The 27,058-nt window shown below is 42.3% G+C and overlaps 1 protein-coding gene across 1 annotated transcript in view; it reads right to left on the bottom strand.

Annotated features, from left to right (window-relative positions):
* LOC120989557 (chromatin assembly factor 1 subunit A-B-like) overlaps positions 1–27,058 on the bottom strand; it is a 148,696-nt gene that overhangs the window by 45,406 nt on the left and 76,232 nt on the right. The window contains exon 8 of the mRNA XM_040417744.1: positions 10,704–11,176. Within this exon, the coding sequence (XP_040273678.1) occupies positions 10,704–11,176 (473 nt within the window). The remainder of the gene's footprint in view (positions 1–10,703; positions 11,177–27,058) is intronic.

Raw genomic sequence — 27,058 nt, 5'->3', positions numbered from 1 at the left:
TTATTTTTTTAGGACGTTAGAAAGCTTAGAAGTTTAGAAGCAATTAACATTTTTAAGAGAATTTCCAAAACCCACTTTTTAAGGACCAGTTCAGGTCTGTAGTCACTTTGTGGGGCTTACATAGTGGATACCCCCATAAATGACCCCATTGTAGAAACTACACCCCTCAAGTTACTCAAAACTGATTTTACAAACTTTGTTAACCCTTTAGGTGTTCCACAAGAATTAAAGGAAAATGGAGATGACATTTCAAAATTTCACTTTTTTGGCAGATTTTTCATTTTATTACATTTTTTTCTTTAACACATTGAGGGTTAACAGCCAAAACAAAACAATATTTATTACCCCGATTCTGCGGTTTACAGAAACACCCCACATGTGGTCGTAAACTGATGTAAGGGCGCACGGCAGGGAGCAGAAGGAAAGGAACGCCATATGGTTTTTGAAAGGCAGATTTTGCTGGATTGGTTTTAGATGCCATGTCCCATTTAAAGCCCTCCTCATGCACCCTTACAGTAGAAACTCCCAAAAAGTGACCCTATTTTGGAAACTAGGGGATAAGGTGCCAGTTTTATTGGTACTATTTTGGGGTATATACGATTTTAAATTGCTCTATATTACATTTTTTGTGAGGCAAGGTAACCAAAAAATGGCTGCTTTGGCACTTTTTTTTTTTAGAAGATTCATCTGACAGGGTAGATCATGTGCTATTTTTTATAGAGAAGGTTGTTACGGACGCAATAATATCAAATATGTCTACTTTGTTTCAGTTTTACATAATAAAGCATTTTTGAAAAAGAAATTATGATTTTGTGTCTCCATTTTCTGAACGCCATATGTTTTTTTATTTTTCTGCCTATCGTCTTGTGCAGGGGCTCATTTTTTTGCAGGAAGAGTTGGTTTTTATTGGTACCATTTTTGGGTACATAGGATTTTTTGATCATTCATTATTACACTTTATGGGGCAAGGTGACCAAAAAATTGGCTGTTTTGGAACAGTTTTTATTTATTTTTACAGCGTTCATCTGAGGGGTTAGGTCATGTGACAGTTTTATAGACCAGATCATTACGGACGTGGCAATACCTAATACGTATACTTTTTCTTATTTAAGTTTTACACAATAATAGAATTTCTGAAACAAAAAAAAATTATGTTTTAGTGTCTCCATAGTCAGAGAGCCATAGCTTTTTAATTTTTTGGGCTATTGTCTTAAATAGGGTATAATTTTTTGCGGGATGAGGTGACTGTTTGATTGGTACTATTTTGGGTGGTCATAAACCTTTTTGATCGCTTGGTGTTGCACTTTGTGATGTAAGGTGACAAAACTGGCTTTTTTGGCACTGTTTTTATATTTTTTTTTTTACGGTGTTCATTGATATTTTTATTGAGCAGGTTGTTACGGATGCGGCGATACCTAATATGTACACTTTTTTATTTCACTTTAACACAATAGCATATTTGAAATAAAAAAATAATGTTTTAGTGTCTCAATGTTCTAAGAACTATATATTTTTTTATTTTTTGAGCGATTTTCTTATGTAGGGGCTCTTTTTTGGCGGGATGAGGTGACTTATTGGTACCATTTTGTTTGATCTACACCTTTTTGATCGCTTGGAGTTTTTGTGATGTAAGGTGAATAATGGCTTTTTTACACAGTTTTTATAATTATTTTTTTATGGTGTTTATCGGACGGGGACTATCAAGTGATATATTTATAGAGACGGTCGTTACGGACGCGGTGATACCTAATATGTGTATTTTTTTTTTTTCATTTTTTATAGGAAAAGGCCATTTATTTTTTTAATTTACATTTTAATTTATTTATATTTACTTTTATTATTTTCACTTTTTTTGTCAAGTCCCTCTTGGATCTTGAAGATCCAGTGGGGCTGATGGCTGTACTATACTTTGCAATGCTATTGCATTTCAAAGTATAGTACTATCATATTTCCTGTAGGTGGCAACACCGGACACCTTTGCAAAGCTTCCCGGTTGCCATGGCAACCATCGGCCGCTACAATCGCAGCAGCCCCGATGGATTAGAGAAAGAGCCCCCTCCCTCTATTACACCCGTGGATGCGCGGCATCTAAGGGGTTACAGCAGAGTGTCAGCATACAGCTGACACTCACTGCTGATGGCGGCGGCTCAGGAATGGAGCCGCCGCCATCAAACACAGCAGTGGGACTGCATCGGGGGCAGCGCTGGAAAGGGGGAAGGTACGGCAAGCATTGAGGGGGCACAAATGGGCACGAGCATACACTACCTGATTTCAGGCTCTGATCTGCAGAGCGCAGATCGGAGCCTGGAACAGGCATTTTTTTCACTGCCGCAATCAGATTTGGTTAGTCTGTGCAGACTAACCAATCGGATCGATTACCGGCAAGGGACCACTCTGAAGAGCTGCCTGGCGTCTATACACGTGTAAATAGCACGTATATAGACGGATTGCAGTCGGGAAGGGGTTAACATAGCAGGCACAGGCATGCACGGTCGCCCTCCATTCATTTCTATGGGGGGGCTGGAAAATTGGTTAGGCTATTTTCAGAATTCTCAGAAATGAATGGGAAGCGTACTGCACAAGCACGGCCACCACGGCGGAAATCATTCAGTCCTACAGAAATGAATGGAGGGCGGGCACACACGCGTGCTCCACTTTACTTCACTTTGTGGGCTCCATTCTAGAGACAGAGATATACCACCAATGCTCGAGACAACAACCCTTAGAGGACCCTGAGATTTTCCATTTTTGTTTTTCACTCCCAGCCTTCCCATAGTCCTATTTTTTTTTATTTTTCTGTTCACATAGCCTTATGGGGGCTTATTTTTTGAGGGCAAAGTTGTACTTTCTAATGGCGCCATTTACGGTTGCATACCATGTAGTGGGAAGCCGATTTTTTTTCCAAAACTAGGTAGAATTGGGGGGAAAAAAACACAATTCTGACAAAAGGTTTTATTTTTATTTTTTTACAATGTACCTTATGTGGTAAAATTGACCTGTTATTTTCATTCTCCAGTACAGTACTGTTACAATACCACACTTCTATAATTTTTCTTGCGTTTTAATACTGAAAAAAATAAATCCATGGAGAATTATTATATATTTTTTTATCACCATATTCTGACTCCTTATAACTTTATTGTAGTTATGTGTACGGGGATGTGTGAGGGCTCATTTTTTGCAGGGCGATCGGTACGCTTTAGTGATACCAATTTGCAGTGTGTGTGTGCGACTTTAATCACTTTTTGGGGAGTTGAAGTGACCAAAAAATGGCAAATTGGCAGTTTTTATTTTTTTTCCCGTTACGCCATATGCCATTAATATTGTTATATTTTAATTGTATGGGCATTTTCACACGCGGCGACGCGCATTATTTTTTTATTAGTTAAGTATTTTTATTTTAAGGAAAGTGGGGCGATTTGAATTTCTGTTTTATTTTTTTTATATTTCTAAAAAACGTAACTAAGTCATCCTGGGTGACCATAACTGGCAATCGTTAGATTGCCCATTGTGTTCATTGATGGCTATATAGCCATCATTGAACACTTAATTTCCAATATAACAATACAGTGTTGCCACCTAGTGGCCTGTATGAGGCTTTGGTCTATTAGATCAATGTAACAGGTTCCCCGAACTCAGCCGGGGAACGCTGTTATCGGAGCAGAAGCCCGCAGCTTCCGCTTCCGGACTGATCAGATGCCATGGTCACATTTGGACTATGGACTAAAAAGAGACTTAATTGATTTTATTATGCACAATTGATTTATTCTATACACCTGATCAATTTATCAACAGGGATCATGTCACGTTATGGACTGTATGCACTAGATGATTTTTAGAAAAGTATGGTTCTATGTAATCATGTCACAAATTGAATAAGCACTGTATAATCATGTATTTTTTTGGAGGAATTTCAAACTGATCACATTTTGATTTTTTTATTGATAACTATGTAATTATGTTACACCTGATTGGCACTAGTATTTATATATCATGTATGGCACATGTTAACACAGCTTGACAAAGGCTCCATTGAGTAGAGCTGAAACGTTGCTGCTAGATGGGTTATTAACCCATCCACTTTTTTCATGTTCTGCCGGAGTGCTGCCTTTTTTTCTAATATAATATATATGAAGGAAGTAGCCAGCAGCACACCATTAAGATCAGAAAAACACCTGTGGTTTATTCACCCAGTGTCATGTAGCGACGTTTCAACCGCTTGTTGCGGTCTTTCTTAGCTTGAGAAAGATGGCAACAAGCGGTTGAAACGTCGCTACATGACACTGGGTAAATAAACCTCAGGTGTTTTTTTGATCTTAATGGTGTGCTGCTGGCTTCTTCCTTTTTATTGAATGGGACCTTGGTGCTGGTTCATATTGGCCTGATTTTGCACCCAATTGACAAGTGTGCTGCGTCTTCATATATATATATATATATATATATATATATACACACACACACACACATACATACACATATACATATATAGTGGATATAAAAAGTCTACACACCCCTGTTAAAATGTCAGGTTTCTGTGATGTGAAAAAAAAAAAAGAGAAAGAAATCATTTCAGAACTTTTTACACCTTTAATGTGACCTATAAACTGTACCACTCAATTGAAAAACAAATCTTTTAGGTGGAGGGAAGAAAAAAAATAATAATAATGTGGTTGCATAAGTGTGGGATGTAGCCCCCCATTTTGGAAACTAAAGGATAAGGTGGCAGTTTTGTTGGGACTATTTTTAGGGTACATATGATTTTTGGTTGCTCTATATTACATTTTTGTGAGGCAAGGTTAACAAAAATAGAAATTCTGAAAGGTCATCTTCATTTGCCATAAAATGTTGAGGAACACCTAAAGGGTTAATAAAGTTTGTAAAATCTATTTTGAATACCTTAGGGGGTGTAGTTTCTTTTATGGAGTTTCTACTTTAGGGGTGCATCAGGGGTTCTTCAAATGGGACATTGTGACAAAAAAAAGAAGGCCATCAAAATCTGCCTTCCAGAAACCATATGGCGTTCCTTTCCTTCTGCGCCCTGCTGTTTGCGATCACATATGGGGTGTTTCTGTAAACTGCTGAATCAGGGTAATAAATATTAAGTTTTGTTTGGCTGTTAACTCTTGCTTTGTTACTGGAAAAAAACGGATTAAAATGGAAAATTTGCCCAAAAAAATAGCTGTTTTGGCACAGTTTTATTATATTTTTTTGACCGTGTTTATCTGAGGGGTTAGGTCATGGGGTATTTTTATAGAGCAGATTCTTACGGACGCGTCGATACCTAATATGTCTACTTTTTTTTGTTTTACAAAATATTTTAAAAAAAAATGTTTTTGTTTTAGTGTCTCAAGTCTGAGAACCATAGTTTTTTTTCCGATCATTAGTGGCTAAATGGAATTAAAATTGGGGAAGGGGATTATAAATTTAGTACTCCATGGAAGTGTGGTACTCCCTGAAGCAACCAATAATGCAGAGGCCCGGATGATCGGGGCACGTGTCACACAGAGTGGTGGTGTCCTTCCGTATCCCCCTCCTGTGACACACTCTGCACCTTTTTTGGGTCCATCCCTTCTTTGCAGTATGGGGGACCACACCTGGAAAGTGTTGGCCAGGGACGATCCGGGTGCCTCCAGTTCCCGAGGTACTCCGGCCTGCTCTTTCCTGCAGGTCCTTGAGAGAACTGCCTCATAGAACTGGAGGAATGTCCCTGTGTTGCCAGAGCTCCAGGACAGCACAAAAGAGTTGTACAAGGCAACCTGTACCAAGTAGACCGCAACTTTTTGTACCATGCCCGGGTTCTGCGCATGGCGTTATATGGCTTGAGGACTTGATCAGAGAGATCAACTCCTCCCATATACAGATTGTAGTTGACGATACAATCGGGCTTGAGGACTGTTGCCGCGGTACCTCGCACAGGGACAGGGGTGATGCAGTTACCGTGAATTATGGACAGTACAAGGACATCCCTCTTGTCCTTATATCTGATCAGCAACAGGTTTCCCCTGGTAAGGGCACGGGTCTCACCCCTGGGGATAGGTACCTGGAGGAGGTGGGTAGGGCGGCCACGTTGATTTTTCCGCACGGTCCCACACAAGTTTCCCGCTAACACCCATAGTGGGGGGACATTCTGGAGGGTTGAATACGGGAATCTGAGTTGATTTTTCTGCACGGTCCCACAAGCGGACGTGAAGTTACTGCGCCTCTGGGGGGTCTAGGGTCTCACAGGGAATAACTAAAAAAAACTATCTCTATGTACCTTTTGTGGAGGGTCAGAAGGGGGGTGCTGGGTCAGGAGATCCAATGCAGGCTCCTCTCTCCTCGCTCACAGAAAAGGAGGAGGAGGAGAGCTGTAGTAACTTAAAACTCCCACCCACCCTGCAGCCAATCAGAAGCGATCCTGAGAGGTGATGTCACCATCACCTCTCAGGATGGTGATTGGTGGTGTATTATCACCCCACCGATCACCATCCTGTTCCGGGTTATCGGGTCACCAGAGACCCGAATAACCCGGAAACGCAGGTCTGAATTGACCTGCGGTTTGCCGCGATCACAGATACGGGGGGGTGCCTGCTGATTGATTTCAGCAGGCACCCAGTTCCGATCAACACCCTCCGCGCAGCGGTGTTCGGAAATGCACATGACGTACCGGTACGTCATGTGTCCCCAACAGGCTAAAGTACCTCTTAGTCGCATCCCACAGCAAAAGCCATGGTCAACAGAGAGCTTCCAAAGCATCAGAGGGATCTCAGTGTTAAAAGGTATCAGTCAGGAGAAGGGTACAAAAGAATTTCCAAGGCATTAGATATACCATGGAAGACAGTGAAGACAGTCATCATCAAGTGGAGAAAATATGGCACAACAGTGACATTACCAAGAACTGGACATCCCTCCAAAAATTGATGAAAAGACTAGAATAAAACTGGTCTGGGAGGCTACCAAAAGGCCTACAACAACATTAAAGGAGCTGCAGGAACATCTGGCAAGTACTGGCTGTGTGGTACATGTGACAACAATCTCCCGTATTCTTCATATGTCTGGGCTATGGGGTAGAGATGCAAGACTAAAGCCTTTTCTTACGAAGAAAAACATCTAAGCCAGGCTACATTTTGCAAAAACACATCAGAAGTCTCCCAAAAGCATGTGGGAAAAGGTGTTATGGTCTGATGAAACCAAGGTTGAACTTCTTGGCCATAATTCCAAAAGATATGTTTGGCGCAAAAACACTGCACATCACCAAAAGTACACCATACCCCCAGTGAAGCATGGTGGTAGTGGCATCATGCTTTGGGGCTGTTTTTCTTCAGTTGGAATTGGGGCCTTAGTGAAGCTAGATGGAATTATGAACAGTTCCAAATACCAGTCAATATTGGCACAAAACCTTCAGGCTTCTGCTAGAAAGCTTAATATGAAGAGGAATTTAATCTTTCAGCATGACAACGGCCCAAAGCATACATCCAAATCAACAAAGGAATGGCTTCACAAGAAGATTAAAGTTTTGGAATGGCCCAGCCAGAGCCCAGACCTGAATCAGATTGAAAATCTGTGGGGTGATCTGAAGAGGGCTGTGCACAGGAGATGCCGTTGCAATCTGACAGATATGGAGTGTTTTTGCAAGGAAGAGTGGGCAAATCTTGCCAAGTTAAAATGCGCCATGCTGATAGACTCATACTAAAAAAGACTGAGTGCTGTAATAAAATCAAAAAGTGCTTCAACAAAGTATTAGTTTAACCTGTTGGGGACACATGAAGTACCGGTTGGCCCCTGGGACGTTTTAAAGTTATCACCACATAAAGTGACACTGGTCAGATTTGCAAAAAATGGCATGGTTCTCAAGGTGAAAATGAGCCCGGTCCCTAAGGGGTTAAGGGTGTGCACACTTATGCAACCATATTATATTATTTTATTTATATTTTTTCTTCCCTCTGCCCAAAAGATTTCAGTTTGTTTTTCAATTGAGTTGTACAGTTTATAGGTCACATTAAAAAGGTGGAGAAAGTTCTGAAACGATTTACAGAAACCTGACATTTTAACAGGGGTGTGCAGACTTTTTGTATCCTGTGTGTGTCTCTATGTATGTTAGCTTTGTTAGCTTATAAAGCTATAAGCCTTTTAATAGCTGTAAAATCTATGACAACATAAGGTCCACTATCCACTATAGGGACTTTATTACTGGCCAAACTGTGGTGGGCTTTCCTAAGAAGAGGCAACAAAACTACTACTAATGGGGGAACTACAGGAAGGCATTACTAATACTTGGGATAGGGGGCATTATTGCTACTGGGAGCAATACAGTTAGGAATTACTACTGGCGTGCACTATGATGGGCTTTACTACTATTGGGGACACTGTAGAAAGGCATTATAGGCGGATTTTGCTACTTTACATACTATGGAGGAATAATTAACACTGGGAGCAAAATGATTGGCTTTTTTATACTGAGGGTATAATAGCTTGAATACTGAGAATTATGGGAAATGTTTTTACTACGATGGGCATTATTACAACTGAGACACAGGCATCATTTTTGGGCACACTATATAGGGCACAATGCTAATGGATGCACTATGGGAGCATTATTACCATTGGGAAAAATACTGAAGGGTGCACTTACTAGTGAGGGCACATTGGGAGCGAATTACTATTGCTGGCACTTTTGAGAGCACTGTGTGTGTGTGTGTGTGTGTGTGTGTGTGTGTGTGTGTGTGTGGAGGGGGCACTGGCAGCTTAGCACTATTTTTGGGGAACACTGTTGCACTATAAGAGTGTCTTCTTACACTGCAGATTTAGTGGCAGAATTTTACGGTAATGAAAATCAGTTCCATTTAGGCTACATGTACGGGACAGTGTTTTGCTGTCCACAAAAAATAAATAAAACGGATGAAATCATTTATTTTTATTTTTTGCGGATCCATTTTAACAATGCCTAGATTGGACAAGGACAGGACATGTTCTATTTTTTTGCGGGGCTACGGAACGGACATACAGATGCCAACAGCCCACGGTGTGCTGTCCGCATTTTTTGCTGGGTCCACATTTTTTAAAACAAAAAAACAGAACGGACATGGAAACAAACAACGTTTGTGCGCATGTAGCCTTACATGAATGCGGCTTGCAGAAATCATGTGCTTGCTGTCCCATCCAAATCAATTGAACTAATTTTCAGTTGCAATAAAATTCTGCCACAAAATATGCAACGTTTGAAAACACCCTGTGAGGGACACTATTTTCTGGGCATAGTGACAAGTACTGAAGGAACCGCTATGTGTGTAACTTTATTTTTATTATTAACGCTGATTGTTTCTGAAGTATAGTCTGTGGTGGTTTTGGTGGGTACAGCGAGCACATCATTGGTGGTGGATGATACTGTGGGGGAACAAGGATGGGGAGTTTACACTGAAATAGTGGGGAAGATGATGACAAAGGAACCCAAGATGCCTGTGTGGCAAACACTGCAGAGACCAGATGTAGCTGGAACAAGTTGTCATGGAAGTCTCGTGGGCTGAATCAAGAAGAGGAAATTATGTCTACATTATATTAGAAATCCCTAAATTTAATAGGTATGTAGTGCTGTATTCTCCTGTATGTGTGGTAGCACAGAGTACAATCTAAAAAATAATAGCCATTCATCAAGGATCCAAAAGAGTTGTCTCATTTTGACAAGATTAACACTGCATACTGTGCTATTCTTTCAGTCAATTCTAATTAAGCTGCAGACAGGTTCTTAACAGAGTCTCTGACAGCAGAGTAAGAAGAGCCTTATTTTGTTAACAAGAATTATTAAAGGGGTTATCATGTACACAAAGTTAAAAGGGTTCTCTGGGAATTAAGAAAATGAAAATACCTAAATATTACTTTACTATAAACACATTCCCGAATATCTTTCATTAGTCATAATGCCTCGTTTAGTCTGGGGAGCAATCATTAGGAGAAATAAAATGGCAGCCGTTCTAGTACACAAAACCTTTCTTATATCACACGGCCACATCCCCACATCCTCTCTGTACTTCAGGTCTCCGCATGAACTTCAATCCTACAGAGATTCAGCTGAAGATCATATTAAACTGTATTCAGGATCATAATTTCTGACAAGTAGAGCAGAGAGGATAAGGCAGCTCATTACCTCAGTGTTGTGAAGTAACTTGTCCTTCTACGTGATTAGGACAGGCTTTGCATGCACCAATAGGACGTTGGCCATTTAATTTCTCCTAATGATTGCTGCCTAGACAAAACAAGCCATTATAACTAATGAAAGGTATTTGGGAATATATTTAAAATAAAGTAATATTTACATATTTTAATTTTCTTAATATCTGGAGAACCCCTTTAATACAAGGCACTTAATATATTTTAATTATTCATATTGCTTCTTGATTCATTTTTTCATCGCATTATATTTTTCTCATTTCCATGGTTATGACCACTGCAATCCAGTAGCATTGGTCATGTTTGCACACTATAGTAAAAAGCATCAGCCTATGTACACTTCCGAGATCCTGCCCACCAGAGGTTAGTGCTTTTTTCCTAATGTGCACGCACGGCCACCGCTGCTGGATTGCAGGAGGTCGTAACCATGGAAACAAGCAGTGTATAATGCAAAAATGAATCAAGACAGCAAAGGAGGCAATATGGCCAATAGTACATTTAGCCAAGTGTTTAGAGGTTCTTAAATGAAAACTGTTAACATGTTCTTAAAAAATACTTACATCACTGACTGTTACTAAAGCCTTAGCCTTCTTCATAAATTTTGTGATCGGCATACTACCAGCAGCTTTTCTCTTGTTGGATGTGTACGTTGTCTGCATTTGGCAGCCACCGTTTCCAATTTCATCTTTGCTATACAAATTCACCTGCGTGATATAAGTCCACTGACACGGCACAGGTAGGCTTTCCTGCTGGAAGCTTTTCAACACATCAGAGTGCACATACCAACACAGACGATGATCTGGACGCTTCTCATACACAGAATTCTCAGAGATGATGCGTTTCAATCGAGCTTTTGATGGTATATTAATGTTGGTTTGATTTCGAGAGTTTGGGCTTACAGAGTCACAAACTGATGGGTTGCCTGCATCACTGAATGAGAACATGGCACGTTGACAGCACTCTTGAAACTCCTTAATTATGGTTTTGCTTCCATGAACATTTCCGTGTAGCAATGGAAGGAGATGCATAAGTACTGCAGAGGAAAAAGAGATTTAGCATTTGCTCAACTTTTATATACGAATATATATATATATATATATATATATATATATATATATACATACACACACACAAATACATATATACATACACACACACCTATTTAAATACACATCTATCCATCTAGATACACAGACACATACACATGCGCGCACCATATACGCGCTCCATAAACCGCATGTGTCAGCTGCATTACAAAGCTGAAACCTGCCTGCAGTTACCAGGGTGGAGAGAAAACTCAGATCCTCACTGTTTAACAGCTTCAGATGTCGGCCTCAATAATAACTGCAGCATCTGAGAAGTAAAGAGTCTTTCACACAAGTGATATGGAATGAGGCAGGACCTGTTCAGGCAAAAACTGATGGAAATTTCACAGTTTTGTCTGCGATTGTATACAATGTTTCAAGTTTTTTGTTCATCCAGATTGCATGTGTTTTTAAAGCACGTGTAGAAAAACTGAAGAACATCTAGCAACCATCAGTGAAAAACACATTTCACCAGATGCCTTCTGTTTTTCACGCAAGCTCCTTTCACTTCTATGGAACCATAGATGCGTGGAAAAATACACACTATAGAACATGCAGCAATATATCCTGAACATAAAGGTCCATTCACACGTCGTTAGATTGGGTCCAGAGTGAGAGAAGAGTTAGCTGGCATACAATTTTTTTTTTGTTACCATTTTTGTCACCCTAATGATAATGATCTAGGTGCGCAGGTCCCCCAAGCCATCCAGCAGGATTCAAGCAACTTTGAGGCTTACCAGCTCAGATGAGAGATTGGCTTGAATGTCTCATTGCACATAAGACTGCCATTGTAAGGTATGCTGACTGTACCCGTCTCCTGGATAGGTTGTTGGCTTGCACATACCTGGCTTTTGGCATATATCCTTTTGTGAGATTATATGTCGTCTATTGTAGATAATAGATAATTATTTACTTTAAAAATAATATAGTATCCATAAAAAAAATGATAGGTAAAAAAAAATTCATAATAGAAATTCAATTATAGATAAATTATTTATAAAAGAAATTATGGATGGTAGATTGCATAATAAAGGTTAAAAAAATATTATGGATGATAGATAGTACAATAATGTTAAGAAAAAAGTTTAAAATGTTCCAGATAAATATTTTATTTGTTACAGAATAAAGTTATGTTTTAATTTTTATTTGTGTATACTAGTCATGGAACAAAGGAAGATCGAGTTTAGTGTAGTGTAAATAGGTACTTTAGGTTAACACTGCCATCTATTGGCTTTGTTGTGTATTGCTGTTACATTTCGGAGTGAAGGCGGAGAAGTTGTGATTGGTTAGTAATGCTATGTGAAAACTGATCGCTAGCTATGCTACATCTGTAATCATGGACATTGATTCTCACATTAATAATCATGTATATAGAGATATGAATTATTGGGACTATCGCGTTTAGGGATTACAGGTACAAAAGGGACTATGAAGTATACATTTTACACTGTTTTATAATATTGATCATATTTTTCTGAATATAAAATATTACACTATATTTTCTGGATTTGATACCAACACGGATATTTGATGTAATGGACTCCCTATATCAGCTGCTATTCACACTGTGGAGAACGGGAAAACAAAGCATTTTTTTGTGTGCGACTTTTTGGTACATATGTTGGCCGGTCAACAGGATTGTAAAAAGCTTAACTACCTTAATAGGATGTTCATCTGATGTTGTGGGTCCCTGTCCTCTCAACCAACACTAGATGCTATCAACCAACACTAGATTTGACAGGAAACCACCATTTTGTTTAAAAAATTTATTTTGTATGTTGAGATTTTTTATTTTTTTTACGATTGTCTATATGAAATTGGATAGACTCCCCTGCATAACGGAACGGATCTGTTTTGCAGCCCATAGACTTCTATTATGACGGAATGAATAACGGAATGACTCTAAAAGGTATTCTGTTATGCATTCGGTCATAGAATTGAGTTATGGTCCGTGGTAATGGAATCCATTCACCTTTCACCAACGCAATTCACCTTTTACCACCAAAAAAAGTGTGAACGAATTTAAAAATATGAAATTTGCTCATCTCTACAGGTGAACACTAACGGAAAATAATTAGCAATTTTTTTGTCACCTTGTTCCCCACAAAATAGGATAGGACAGTTCTATTATGGTCTGAGCGTTCCAAAATCGCAATACCTTTTAATGGTATCGAAACAAAATTTTTGTATCGTGGCAACCCTAGCAGAACCACTTCAGGATCTAAATCAATGGACGTCACATGTGAAGACTGCTATGACTGGGGCCCGGTGTAATGGGGTCACTATTCACTAACACATGGCCATGAGGGGACCAGCATAAGGGTGGGTTCACACTAGCGTTATGTAGTCCGTTATGGCTTTCTGTTATCACAGGGTTATTATAAAGGAACATAAACAGAATCCATAGGATGGAATGCAAAACGGAAGCCTTTAAGAGTCATTCCGTTTTGATCCGTCCTAATAGAAGTCTATGGGAATACATAGCGGATCTGTCTGGTTCCCATTATGCAAGACTGAAAACAAAGTCCTATCGACAGGACTTTGTTTTCAGTCTTGCCTAACGGGAACCAGACGGATCCGTTTTGAGTCCCATAGACTTCTATTAGGATGGAGAGCATACAGAATGCATTTTAAAGGCGTCCGTTTTGCATTCCGTCATAATGCAAGTCTATTAGCATCAAAACGGATCCGCCCTTCCGTCTTATGGATTCCGTTATAATCCTGTTATAACGGAAAGTCATAACAGACTCCATAACGCTATTGTGAACCCACTCTACGGTGCCATGTGTGTCATCAACAGATCCCCCCCATAAAGGTCATCCATAGATCTCCTCATAACAGTCTGTCATCCACAGACCACCATTAGTCCAAATCCCACCAAAAGCACACATTTTAATACAATTTTTTTTTTTTTCATATTCTCCTCAAAAATAGGTGCGTCTTTCGGGGCGAGTGCTATGTATAGATAGGTAGGGCAATCCTAGCTGCCCTCCCTTGTACTTAGGGACATATAGGGACAATAGTCCAGCCGATGCCTGACTACAGTACCTGTAAGAGCGTTAGATAGATATATCTCTCAGTCTAGACAAGAAAAAAAAAAAAAAAAAAGTTTGACAGCACAGCAATCTCTTAGGTATAGGCGGAGTGCCAGCGGCTGAGGAGGCGATTCCCCTCCAAACAAATAGGCTGAAGAAATTCCACTGCACATCCAAGGCATAAAAATAAAGGCTTTATTAACCAGACACGCAACGTTTCGATCCGCTTCCTGGGATCTTTCAGTCACTGCTTGAGAAAGATCCCAGGAAGCGGATCGAAACGTTGCGTGTCTGGTGAATAAAGCCTTTAGATTTATTTTTACGCCTTGGATGAGCCGTGGAATTTCTTCAGCCTATCTCTCAGTCTATCTATATATCTCTTCCTAGTTGGAAAAAAGGTGGCGTCCCAGAACTGGGATATACGATTGGTATCTAAGCCCACATTATCAGTTTGTGTTTGTCACTAGAGATGAGCGAATCGAAGTCTAAGAAGTGAAATTAGATTTGAATTTCAGGAAAAATTGGATTTGCACTAAATCCAAATTTCCTCACGCTTTGTGATAACGAATCACATTTTTTCCTAAAATGGCTGGTGCACATGTTAGGACATGGAGCAAAGAACTTTGGGAACAAGGGATTACCCACAATGCCTTGGATGCAGCCAATCCCTGTGATGTCACAGCCCTTTAAATAGCCTCAGCCATTTTCCATTGTACTTAGTGCAGGGAGAGACGTCAGCAGGAGCTAGGGAAAGTGCTAAGACTTGAAAACTTATTTTGCTGAATAGATGGTTCAGGGAAAGAGCATTAGAAGTGTAGGGAAAGGATAGGGAGGAATTATTCCGTAGTATTGAAGCAGAACAGGGTTCAATAGAAGAGTTTACAGCCTGGGTAATAGGAACAATCCTAATACACCTTGCTGCACTGACTGGGGATCCAAATTGCCATTATACTACTGCTTTCAGGTTTGCAATAGAGGATACCTCTAATTCTAGCAAACCGTTCCTTTTATTGGGGTACAAGTGCTGTGTGATAAATCCATTAACAGGGAGTATTACTAGGAAATATTTCTAAGTCTTATTAGCCCTTGTGCGGTGCAGTTTTATGCAGTGATTTTTGCCACTAATACATGCCAAAAAGGATTTAGAAGTGGGGGAAAAAGGGCTTATTAGCCATTGTGTGATGAAGTGAGAAAATTACGGCCTTTTTTGGCTTGTATTAGAGGCAAAAAACAAATATTTGCCGGTCAGCGGTGCAGTTATATGTTCTAAAGCCTTTTTTTGGCGTGTATTAATGGCAACAAAAAAAAAAAAGTATTTGCCGTTGTGTGGTAAAGTGACAAAATTTCAGCCTTTTTTGGGGTGCATACATTTTTTATTTATTTACTTATTTGATCTAACAGTATGTCAAACAGAAGTGAAAGGCCCTGCACAGGGGAGGGGCAGAGTCCTAAATGTTTCTGGCACAGGTAGCAGTGTAAGGGGGTGTGGCAGCAGGGGTCACTTCCAGAGGCCTGAGCTCCCAGTGTCAGCTAGCTTTTGTGTCTTGACCAGCAAGCCAGCGGTTCTTGAATGGTTGGCTCTGCCATCCACTTTGTCCCAACTGACATCAGACACCCCCAGCCAAGAGTCGGTGGGTTTGTCAGACAACCTTTAGTTGGCATGGCCCGAGAGAAGGCCCTGTGCCTTCATCTGTCCTCAAACTGCCTGTCCTTTTCTGTTCCCTCAACCATATAAGTATTATATGCTGTGGGCTCAGCTCCACTATACAGCGAGGACCAGCTACTAGAGGACAGACAGCAGCTACTACCCAACCTAGAATTGGAGGAGACATCCGCCGCTTCCTCCGGTAGGCGGGCAAGTAGTGATTAGGAGAGTGGTGTAGGAGCTGGTGTTGCGAGCGGTCATGCTTCTGACTCAGACCGTTGAGGATATCAGAGACGTGCAGACAGTACTCTATGATGATGTAGCTGATTGCAATTGGGAGCCAGGTGACGAAGGTGCTTAATAATCATCGGGAAAAGAAGGTGGCAGCTTGTGCGTGAGGCAGCGGCAGAGCAAGCAAGTCAGTAGCGTGGCCGGGAGTCAGCAGCCAAATGGTGTGCTGGGGTAGACCACCCGCTTCGCAGGAGCCTACCTGCCCAGAAAGTAGTGGTGCAGGGGTTCACGGAGGCAGCGGCCGTAGCAGTCAGTGCGGAGTGTTGGGGGGGTCCGGTAAAATCACCTACTCTGTTGTGTGGCATTTTTTGTTAAGCCGCCGGAAGTGAATTTGACAATTTGCCGAATCTGTGGGCAGAAGGTGACCATGGCCCTGCATCAACATATGCAGCGTCACCATAAAGTGGCCTGGGAGAACCGTGGCTCCAATGTGGTAGTCCAGAATGCCACAGCAACCGCTGCATCACACAGTGGCACGCACCCAATTTCAGGCAGTCAAGGCTCCGCCACCTCAGCCGAATGTAGCTGTCTGTCCTTCCCATCATCTATCGATCAGGATGCTCCTGCTCCTCGTCAGTAATTCCGGCAGCAATCGATCACCGAAGCGATTGACAAGAGACAAAAGAATGTGTGCACTCATCCAACGGCGCAAAAGCTGAACATGCTCCTGGCCAAGTTGCTGGTGCTGCAGTCCCTCCCTTTCCAAGTGGTGGACTCTACACCTTTCAGAGAACTGATGGCTTGTGCCATGGTGGAGTCCCAAGTCGTCATTTCTTTGCCAAAAAGGCAGTACCAGCCCTACACAAATATGTAGAACAGAAGGTGGGCCAGTCCTTGAGCCTGTCTGTGTCTGCCAAAGTGCACGGCAGCGCCGACGGATTCAGCTGCAACTACGGTCAAGGACAATATATGTCCTTTACGGCTCACTGGGTGAATGTGGTTCCTGCCCAGCCAAACCAGCAACTTGGCCAGGTGACTCCGCTTCTGCCTCTACATTCTCACGCCTTTGGTCCTGCAACAATGTCCGCCTTTGCCTCCGTGTCCTCAGCCTCCATTGCAGGGACAATTCACAGTGCTACTCCAGCAAACCACATATGCAGGGCACGGAAGTGTCAAGCTGTTCTACACCTCGTTTGCCTGGGCGAACGTTGTCACACAGGGGAGTAACTGCTTAATGTCCATCAAGAAATCGAATGGCTTTCTCTGTGACAACTCATAATCTGAGCCATGGTGGCCGACAACGGGAAGAACATTGTGTCGCCGCTGCATCAAGGAGGACTGAGCCATGCACCCTGCATGGTGCACGTGTTCAATCTAGCTCTCAAGTGGTTCCCTGAAGTCTCCCACCCATCTGCAAGATATCCTAAAAACGGCCAGGAAACTTTGCATGCACTTCATCTACTCGTACACTGCCAAGCACACTCCTTGAGCTGCAGCGGCAGAACAGGATATCCAACATAGGCCGATATGCGACATTTCCACCCTCCATATGTTGGACCGACTATATATATGAACAGATAAAGGACATAAACTATTTCTTGATGATCCAAGCAGAAAGGAGTACTCCCATGTGTAACTTCGATGTCCGCCAGTGGCAGCTCATGCGCGACACCTGCTATTTGCTCAGGCCCTTTGAGGATGCCACGTTATTTGTCAGTTGCCACGACGAGATGAACAACGTCATTCCACTGCTTCATATCCTGGAACAGATGCTGGCACATCTGGCTGGTCAGGGGACTGGAGTAGTGGCACCTACATCTCACGGCCACATGAGCCCTTTGGGGGCTGAACTGGAGGACAACGACATTGGAGCACAAGCCATGTGTAGCGAAATGGGTGTTTTTTCTACACAGGTGACAGGAGAGGAGGAGCAACCAGAGGAGCTACAGGGCGAGGAGGAAGACTAGACAGAGGACCCAGACACCGTGGCAGTATGCATTGGAGATGGGAGGCAGTGAGTCCCTCTGAGTCACTTGCGTAAATGGCCCGCTGCATGCTCACTTGCTTGGGTAGCGACAGCTGAATTGTCACCATTCGGCAGAAGGAGGACTTCTGGCTCTCCATCTTGTTGGACCCTCGCTAAATGTCCAAAATAGGGGGCTTTTTTAACCACCTCCGCTCCCCTAGCTTAAACACCCTTAACCGCCTCACGTCCGCCCATAGGATATAAACGTCCTATGGGTGGACGTCTATTTCTGACAGCACGTTTTAAAACGTCCTGTCAGAAATAGCAGCTGCACGCTAATCGTGCAGCTGCTGATCGGGTTGCCCGCTGTCAGTGACAGCAGGGCAACCCTAAGACAAGGCAGGGACAGTTCCCAGGTGTCCCTGCCTTCACGATCGCTGCAGACACAGCGCTCACCGAGCGCTGTGTCTGCAGAGAAGGAAGCGCTGTGCGCTTCCTGTTCCGGCCCGGCGGTCATGTGACCGCCGTGACCGGAGAGTGCAGGGGCTGTGTGAGGTCTCTCAGAGACCTCGATCAGCCCTGCTGTGAGGCTGTACAGCGCAGGATTGCTGCTGTACAGCCTCTATAGGGGTGCATTTGTCCTGTAACTGGGGCTACTATCTCAGCCCCAGTTACAGGAGAAATCAACTGTGAAAAAAAAAAGAAAAAGTGAAGCAAATGTCCCCCAGAGGTCTTGTATGACCTTATGGGGGACGAAAAGTGTAAAAAAAAATAAAAAAAATAAAGGGTTGAAAAAATAAAATAAAATAAAGTTTCACATGTAAAAAAAAAAAAAGTTCCCAAGTTAGGAATAAAAAAAAAAAAATTAAAATAGAAAAAATAAAGTAAAATAGACATATTTAGTATTGCCGCGTCCGTAAAAACCAGCTCTATAAAAATATCACATGACCTAACCCCTCGGGTGAACACCGTAAAAAAAAAAAAAAAAAAACGGTGTCAAAACAAGCAATTTTTGTCACCTTGCATCACAAAAGGTGCAACACCAAGTGATCAAAAACGCGTATGTCCCACAAAATGGTACCAATAAAACCGTCACCTCATCCCGCAAAAAATGAGCGCCTACATAAGAAAATCTCTCAAAAAATAAAAAAACTATAGCTCTTAGAACATGGAGACACTAAAACATAATTTTTTTGGTTTCAAAAACGCTATTATTGTGTTAAAGTGAAACAAATAAAAAAAAGTATACATATTAGGTATTGCCGCGTCCGTAAAAACCAGCTCTATAAAAATATCACATGACCTAACCCCTCGGGTGAACACCGTAAAAAAAAAAAAAAAAAAAAAAAAACTGTCAAAACAAGCAATTTTTGTCACGTTGCATCACAAAAGGTGCAACACCAAGTGATCAAAAACGCGTATGTCCCACAAAATGGTACCAATAAAACAGTCACCTCATCCCGCAAAAAATGAGCCCCTACATAAGAAAATCTCTCAAAAAATAAAAAAACTATAGCTCTCAGAACATGGACACATTAAAACATAATTTTTTGGTTTCAAAAATGCTATTATTGTGTAAAACTTTAATAAATGAGAAAAAGTATACATATTAGGTATCGCCACGTCCGTAACAATCTGCTCTATAAAAATGTCACTTGACTGAACCCCTAAGGTGAACGCTGTAAAAATAAATAAATAGAAACTGTGCTAAAACAACCAATTTTTTGGTCACCTTGCCCCATAAAGTGTTATATTGAATGATCAAAAAATCATATGTACCCAAAAATAGTACTAATAAAACTGGCACCTTATCCCCTAGTTTCCAAAATGGGGTCACTTCTTGGGAGTTTCTACTGTAAGGGTGCATCAGGGGGCTTCAAATGGGACATGGCATCTAAAAACCATGTGGAGTTCCTTTCCTTCTGCGCCCTGCCGTGTGCCCATACAGCAGTTTACGACCACATGTGGGGTGTTTCTGTAAACCGCAGAATCTGGGTAATAAATATTGAGTTTTGTTTGGCTGTTAACCATCGATGTGTTAGAGAAAAAAATTGATTAAAATGGAAAATCTGCCAAAAAAGTGAAATTTAAAAATTTGATCTCCATTTTCCTTTAATTCTTGTGGAACGCCTAAAGGTTTAACAAAGTTTGTAAAATCGGTTTTGAATACCTTGAGGGGTGTAGTTTCTACAATGGGGTCATTTATGGGGGTATCCACTATGTAGGCCCCACAAAGTGACTTCAGACCTGAACTGGTCCTTATAAAGTGGGTTTTGGCAATTTTCTTAAAAATTTGAAGAATTGCTTCTAAACTTCTAAGCCTTCTAACGTCCTAAAAAAATAAAATGACATTTCCAAAATGATGCCAACATAAAGTAGACATATGGGGAATGTTAAATAATAAATATTTTATGAGGTATCACTTTCTGTTTTAAAAGCAGAGAAATTGAAATTTAGAAAATTGCGATTTTTTTTTAAATTTTTGGGTAAATTTGGGATTTTTTCATAAATAAAGGTGAAATATTTTGACTCAAATTTATGACTATCATGAAGTACAATGTGTCACGAGAAAACAATCTCTGAATGACTTGGATAAATAAAGGCGTTCCAAAGTTATTACCACATAAAGTGAGATATGTCCGTTTTGCAAAATTTGGCCTGGTCAGGAAGGGGGCAAAGGGCCCAGATGGGAAGTGGTTAATGACCAGACCACTTTTTACAATTCTGCACTACACTACTTTCACGGTTTATTGCTCAGTCATACAACTTACCACCCAAATGAATTTTACCTCCTTTTCTTCTCACTAATAGAGCTTTCATTTGGTGGTATTTCATTGCTGCTGACATTTTTACTTTTTTTGTTATTAATCGAAATTGACTTTCAGTTGTAAAATTTTTCTAATAAAACTACATTTCTATATAAATTTTTCTCAATTTATTGTTTTACATGTCTTTTATAAAAAAAAAATGCAATAAGTGTATATTTATGGTTTGCGCAAAAGTTATAGCGTTTACAAACTATGGTACAAAAATGTGAATTTCCAAATTTTGAAGCAGCTCTGACTTTCTGAGCACCTGTCATGTTTCCTGAGGTTCTACAATGGCCAGACAGTAAAAACACCCCACAAATGACCCCATTTCGGAAAGTAGACACCCTAAGGTATTCGCTGATGGGCATAGTGAGTTCATAGAACTTATTTTTTGTCACAAGTTAGCGGAAAATGATGTTTTTTTTTTTTTTTCTTACAAAGTCTCATATTCCACTAACTTGTTTCAAAAAATAAAAACTTCCATGAACTCACTATGCCCATCACGAAATACCTTGGGGTGTCTTCTTTCCAAAATGGGGTCACTTGTAGGGTAGTTATACTGCCCTGGCATTTTAGGGGCCCTAATGCGTGAGAAGTATTTTGAAATCCATACGTGTCAAAAAATGCCCTGTGAAATCCTAAAGGTGCTCTTTAGAATTTGGGCCCCTTTGCGCACCTAGGCTGCAAAAAAGAGTCACACATGTGGTATTGCCGTACTCAGGAGAAGTAGGGCAATGTGTTTTGGGGTGTCTTTTTACATATACCCATGCTGGGTGAGATATGTCTTTTAGAGAGATATTTCTCTCACCGAGCATGGGTATATGTAAAAAGACACCCCAAAACACATTGCCCAACTTCTCCTGAGTACAGCGATACCGCATGTGTGACACTTTTTTGCAGCCTAGGAGGGCAAAGGGGCCCAAATTCCTTTTAGGAGGGCATTTTTAGACATTTGGATTCTAGACGACTTCTCATGCTTTAGGGCCCCTAAAATGCCAGGGCAGAATAAATACCCCACATGTGACCCCATTTTGGAAAGAAGACACCCCCAAGGTATTCCATGAGGGGCATGGCGAGTTCATAGAAGATTTTTTTTTTTTTTGGCACAAGTTAGCGGAAATTATTTTTTTTTGGTTTTTTTTCTCACAAAGTCTCCCTTTCCGCTAACTTGGGACAAAATTTTCAATCTTTCATGGACTCAATATGCCCCTCAGCGAATACCTTGGGGTGTCTTCTTTCCAAAATGGGGTCATTTGTGGGGTGTTTGTACTGCCCTGGCATTTGAGGGTCTCCACAATCATTACATGTATGGCCAGCATCAGGGGTTTCTGCTATTCTCCTTATATTGAGCATACGGGTAATGAGATATTTTTTTTCCGTTCAGCCTCTGGGCTGAAAGAAAAAATGAACGGCACAGATTTCTTCATTCGCATCGATCAATGAGGATAAAAAAATCGCTGCCAAAAAAAAATAGGAGGGGAAAGGCGTCTGCCAGGACATAGGAGCTCCGCCCAACATCGAAACCCACTTAGCTCGTATGCCCTGGCAAACCCGATTTCTCCATTCACATCAATCGATATGGATGAATTAAATCATTGCCGAGATTATTATTATTATTATTATTTTTTATATACAAAGTGTTTGCCAAAGCATATGAACACCGCCACTCAGCTCATATGCCTCGGCAAACGTATCTTTTTTACTGCAGAGGAGAAATCTCGTCTTGCAGCACCGCATACACCGACTTTTGTGTAATCTGACAGCAGCGCAATGCTTCTGTCAGAATGCACATCAGTGCTGCAGCTCGTTCATTGGTTGGTCCACCTAGAAGGTAAAAAAAAAAAGGCCGCAACGCAATAAATTTATTAACATTAGCTTTATATAACATTTGAACAGAACAAATTATAAACTTTATTGCACTTTTGGAACAGAACATGAACTTTTTTGCTTACCGGTGATTTTTTTATTTGATTTTTTTACCTTTATAGGACAAACCTCTCCTTCCCCATGGGACAATGTGCAAAGCGCAAATCGCCCAGAGATGTGGCGAAGTACATTATGCACTTTGTCCCAGGTGAAAGAAGTTTGCAGCAGCTGTGAGTGAAAGGGCCCTAACAGCCCTGTGTGCCTGTCCTGTGTAACAAAATCCCTATGCTAAGTGTACCTGTGTGTGGTACTTCCGGAAACACTCCTTTAAGCATAGGGCAGGGTGGTCAGGGCAGTCAGAACAGAAATAGCGGGTGTCACGCCTTATTCCACTCCTGCTACAGACACGACATCTTTTTCGGGGTGGCGCTTGGGTTGAGGTACCAGAAACGACACTGGGGAAATGTCGCTCGTGTAGACGGCTCACTACACTGGTGGTTGGGGCCACGGAACCTCCTGGATACAGGAGGTTCTCGATGATCTCTTCCTGAAATTTGAGGAAGGATCCTGTTCTCCCAGCCTTACTGTAGAGAACAAAACTATTATATGCAGCCAATTGAATCAAATATACAGACACCTTCTTATACCAGCGTCTGGTGCGTCGGGAAACTAAATAAGGAGCCAACATCTGGTCATTGAAATCCACCCCTCCCATGAGCAAATTATAGTCGTGGACTGAGAGGGGCTTTTCAATGACACTGGTTGCCCGTTCTATTTGTATTGTCGTGTCTAAGTGAATGGAGGAGAGCATGTAAACGTCACGCTTGTCTCTCCATTTCACCGCGAGCAGTTCTTCGTTACACAAGGCAGCCCTCTCCCCCCTTGCAAGACGGGTGATAACGAGCCGTTGGGGGAAGCCCCGGCGACTAGGTCGGGCGGCGCCACAGCAGCCAATCTGTTCTAGGAACAAATGCCTGAAGAGGGGCACACTTGTGTAAAAATTGTCCACATAAAGATGGTACCCCTTGCCAAATAAGGGCGACACCAAGTCCCAGACTGTCTTCCCACTGCTCCCCAGGTAGTCAGGGCAACGGACCGGCTCCAGGGTCTGATCTTTACCCTCAGACATTTGTGCGTATAGCCTGTGGCCCTTTCACAGAGCTTATACAATTTGACCCCATACCAGGCGCGCTTGCTTGGGATGTATTGTTTGAAGCCAAGGCGCCCGGTAAAATGTATAAGGGACTCGTCTATGCAGATGTTTTGCTCAGGGGTATACAAATCTGCAATTTGGTGTTAAGGTGGTCTATGAGGGGCCAAATTTTGTGGAGCCGGTCAAAAGCTGGGTGGCCTCTGGGACGAGAGGTGCTGTTGTCGCTAAAGGGCAGGAAACGCAGGATGGTCTCAAATCGTGTCCTGGACATGGCAGCAGAGAACATGGGCATGTGATGAATTGGGTTCGTGGACCAATATGACTACAATTCATGTTTTTTGTCAGGCCCATGTTGAGGAGAAGGCCCAGAAAAGTTTTAAATTCGGAAACTTGGACGGGTTTCCACCGGAAAGACTGGGCATAAAAGCTTCCGCGAGTTGGCGGCTATAAATTGAGTGGCATACCGATTTGTTTCTGCCACGACTAAGTCCAAGAGCTCCGCAGTCAAGAACAGCTAAAAAAAAAAAAAAAAAAAAAAAAAAACAGTGCCGATCCGATCTGAGCTGTCTCAACCCGAACTCCAGACTGGGCGGTGAAAGGGGGAACTACAGGTGCGGCTGAAGTTGGGGGCTGCCAATCAGGGTTTGCCAGCCCCTCAGGGACTCTACGGGCCTGTCTGTGCGGTGGCTGCGACGGGGGAACTAATGCACGTGCCACCGTACCAGCTTCAACTGCGGCGGGACGAACATGGGTGAACGCACGTGTGGGCAACCGATCAGGCCTGATCGGGCAAACACTGCGTTTTGGGTGGGGGGCGAACTAAGGTGACACTAATACTATTATAGATCTGACTGTGATCAGTTCTGATCACTTACTATAAAAGTACCAATGCTGATTAGCGATACGCTAATCAGCGAATCAGTGACTGCGGTGCGGTGGGCTGGGCGCTAACCGACGCTAACTACCTAACAAAGGGGCCTAAACTATCCTAAACCTAACAGTCAATACTAGAGGGAAAAAAAGTGACCGTTTACACTGATCACTTTTTTCCCTTTCACTAGGTGATTGACAGGGGTGATCAAGGGGTTAATTGGGGTGATCTGGGGCTAAGTGTAGTGTTGGTGTGTACTCACAGTGATGTGTGCTCCTCTGCTGGGACCAACCGACGAAAAGGACCAGCAGAGGAGCACAGAAGCCATTTAACACATTATATTTATAAATATAATGTGTTAACTGGCTTGTGATTAGATTTTCTGAAAATCACCAGCCTGCCAGCGACGATCATTGGCTGGCAGGCTGGTGATGTAGTACTCTAACTTTTGCCGGCCCGCGATGCGCATGTGCGGGCCAGCTGTGAGTGTTATCTCGCGTCTCGCGAGATGACGCGTCCAGGAGGAATGAATCGACCGCCTCTGGAACGCAATCCTGCGGAGGCGGTTAAAAAAACAATAATCAAAACAAAATATTAAAAAAATTATTTTTTAGTTTTAGCACCCGCTGAGAGGGAGAACAAACTGAACTACTATAGAGACATCCTATGTAGTCAGCTGGCCGCTGCCTATCTGCGCCATTGTCCATCCTCTCACAGGTCTGACTGGGGCCGCCCTCTGCGCTCTTGCTCCACTGCCATGGCTGCTGTGGCGGTAGGAGCAGTACCAGCTCCATCAGCAGCAGCTTGAGTCTAGAGTCGATTATGAGCAGCTTTCTTAACACGCCTAGTGAAGAAACTACTCACCAGCAGCTAGACCTGGAGCAGAACCTGAACCAGCAGGTGGTGGCATACTTGGACAGCACCCTGCCACCCCACATTGAAGATCCGCTGGACTACTGGGCAGCAAAACTGGATTTGTGGCCACAACTGGCCGAGTTTGCCCTGGAAAAGCTGTCCTGCCCGGCCAGTAGTGTGGCATCAGAGCAGGTGTTTAGTGCGGTGGGGGCCATAGTTACCTCAAGGAGAACTCACCTGTCCACCCAAAATGTGGAGAGACTGACCTTTGTCAAAATGAATCAAGCATGGATCAGCCAGGATTTTCACCCACCAATGCCTGATGGATCAGATTAGATCATCCATGCTACCTCACCCAAACCTTGATAAAGAGACCGGTCTCTTCAGGCTACCTGCCTCAGCTACTATTCTTATGCTGTCACCCGCCTGATGCCACACATCTGATGCAGAGTGCTCCTTTTTACACCCACCATCGTCAGCGGGTACTGTTATTGTCACCCACCTACCCACTGTCACTGGGTCACTCTGTGGTCTCCTGATGCTGCTGCTACCTCCACACTGTCACCTTGCCAGTCTGTAGCCTCCTCATGCTGCCCCTACCTCCACACTATGTAACCTTGCCACTCTGTGGTCTTCTCATGCTGCTGCCGCCACCTCCCCACTATGTCTCTGGGCCACTCTGTAGTCTCCTCATGCTGCAGCTACCTCGACACTGTCATTGGGCACTCTGTGGACTTCTCAAGCTGTTTTCCCACCGTCCCCACTCCATGACTGGGCCACTATTTTGCCTTTTTGGCAAAATATTTATTTGACCCGTCATCTGATGTGTCAGAAGGAAGGAAAAATAAGACGCACAACGGATCCTGTCTGTGTAGCAGCTGTAAGGCCTGTATGGTCCCATCAGAATTGGCTTATGATTTGGTAGCCAAAAGCAGGAGTGGGTACAAAACACAAAAGACATGCAAATATTCCATTCAAGTGTCATCTCTGATTTAGATACACTTTTTTTCAGCTTTAGCAATACTGATGGATTACTGACCAAATGCTGACTGAGTAAAGGCAGATGCTCAACAGACAGGATCTGTTTTTTGGGCGATTATTGTTTTAACGGATCAGAGGAAGGGCAAAATAATGAGTGACGTCAACACTCAGGGGGGCTCTACTTGTATAAGCATTTCATAGAACAGGTTCTGTAGACCTCTATGTGGAATCAGCTGACGACGGTGTAAAACCACCTAGGATGCAGGGGCTCCCTGTTCCCATCACCTAATATAATCCAGTGCACTATTAAAAAAAGGAAAGAAAATTTCCAAGCATAATAAAATTAAAACCCCTTCTGTCCCAGCACTAAACAAGGCGGAAGAAAGGCACCTGCTCGCAAACTCATTACATGGTTTG

Source organism: Bufo bufo, chromosome 2 (assembly GCF_905171765.1).
Source record: "Bufo bufo chromosome 2, aBufBuf1.1, whole genome shotgun sequence".
NCBI lineage: Eukaryota > Metazoa > Chordata > Amphibia > Anura > Bufonidae > Bufo > Bufo bufo.
Note: the sequence above shows the minus strand (reverse complement) of the source record. Positions and strands in the feature narration are given on the sequence as shown.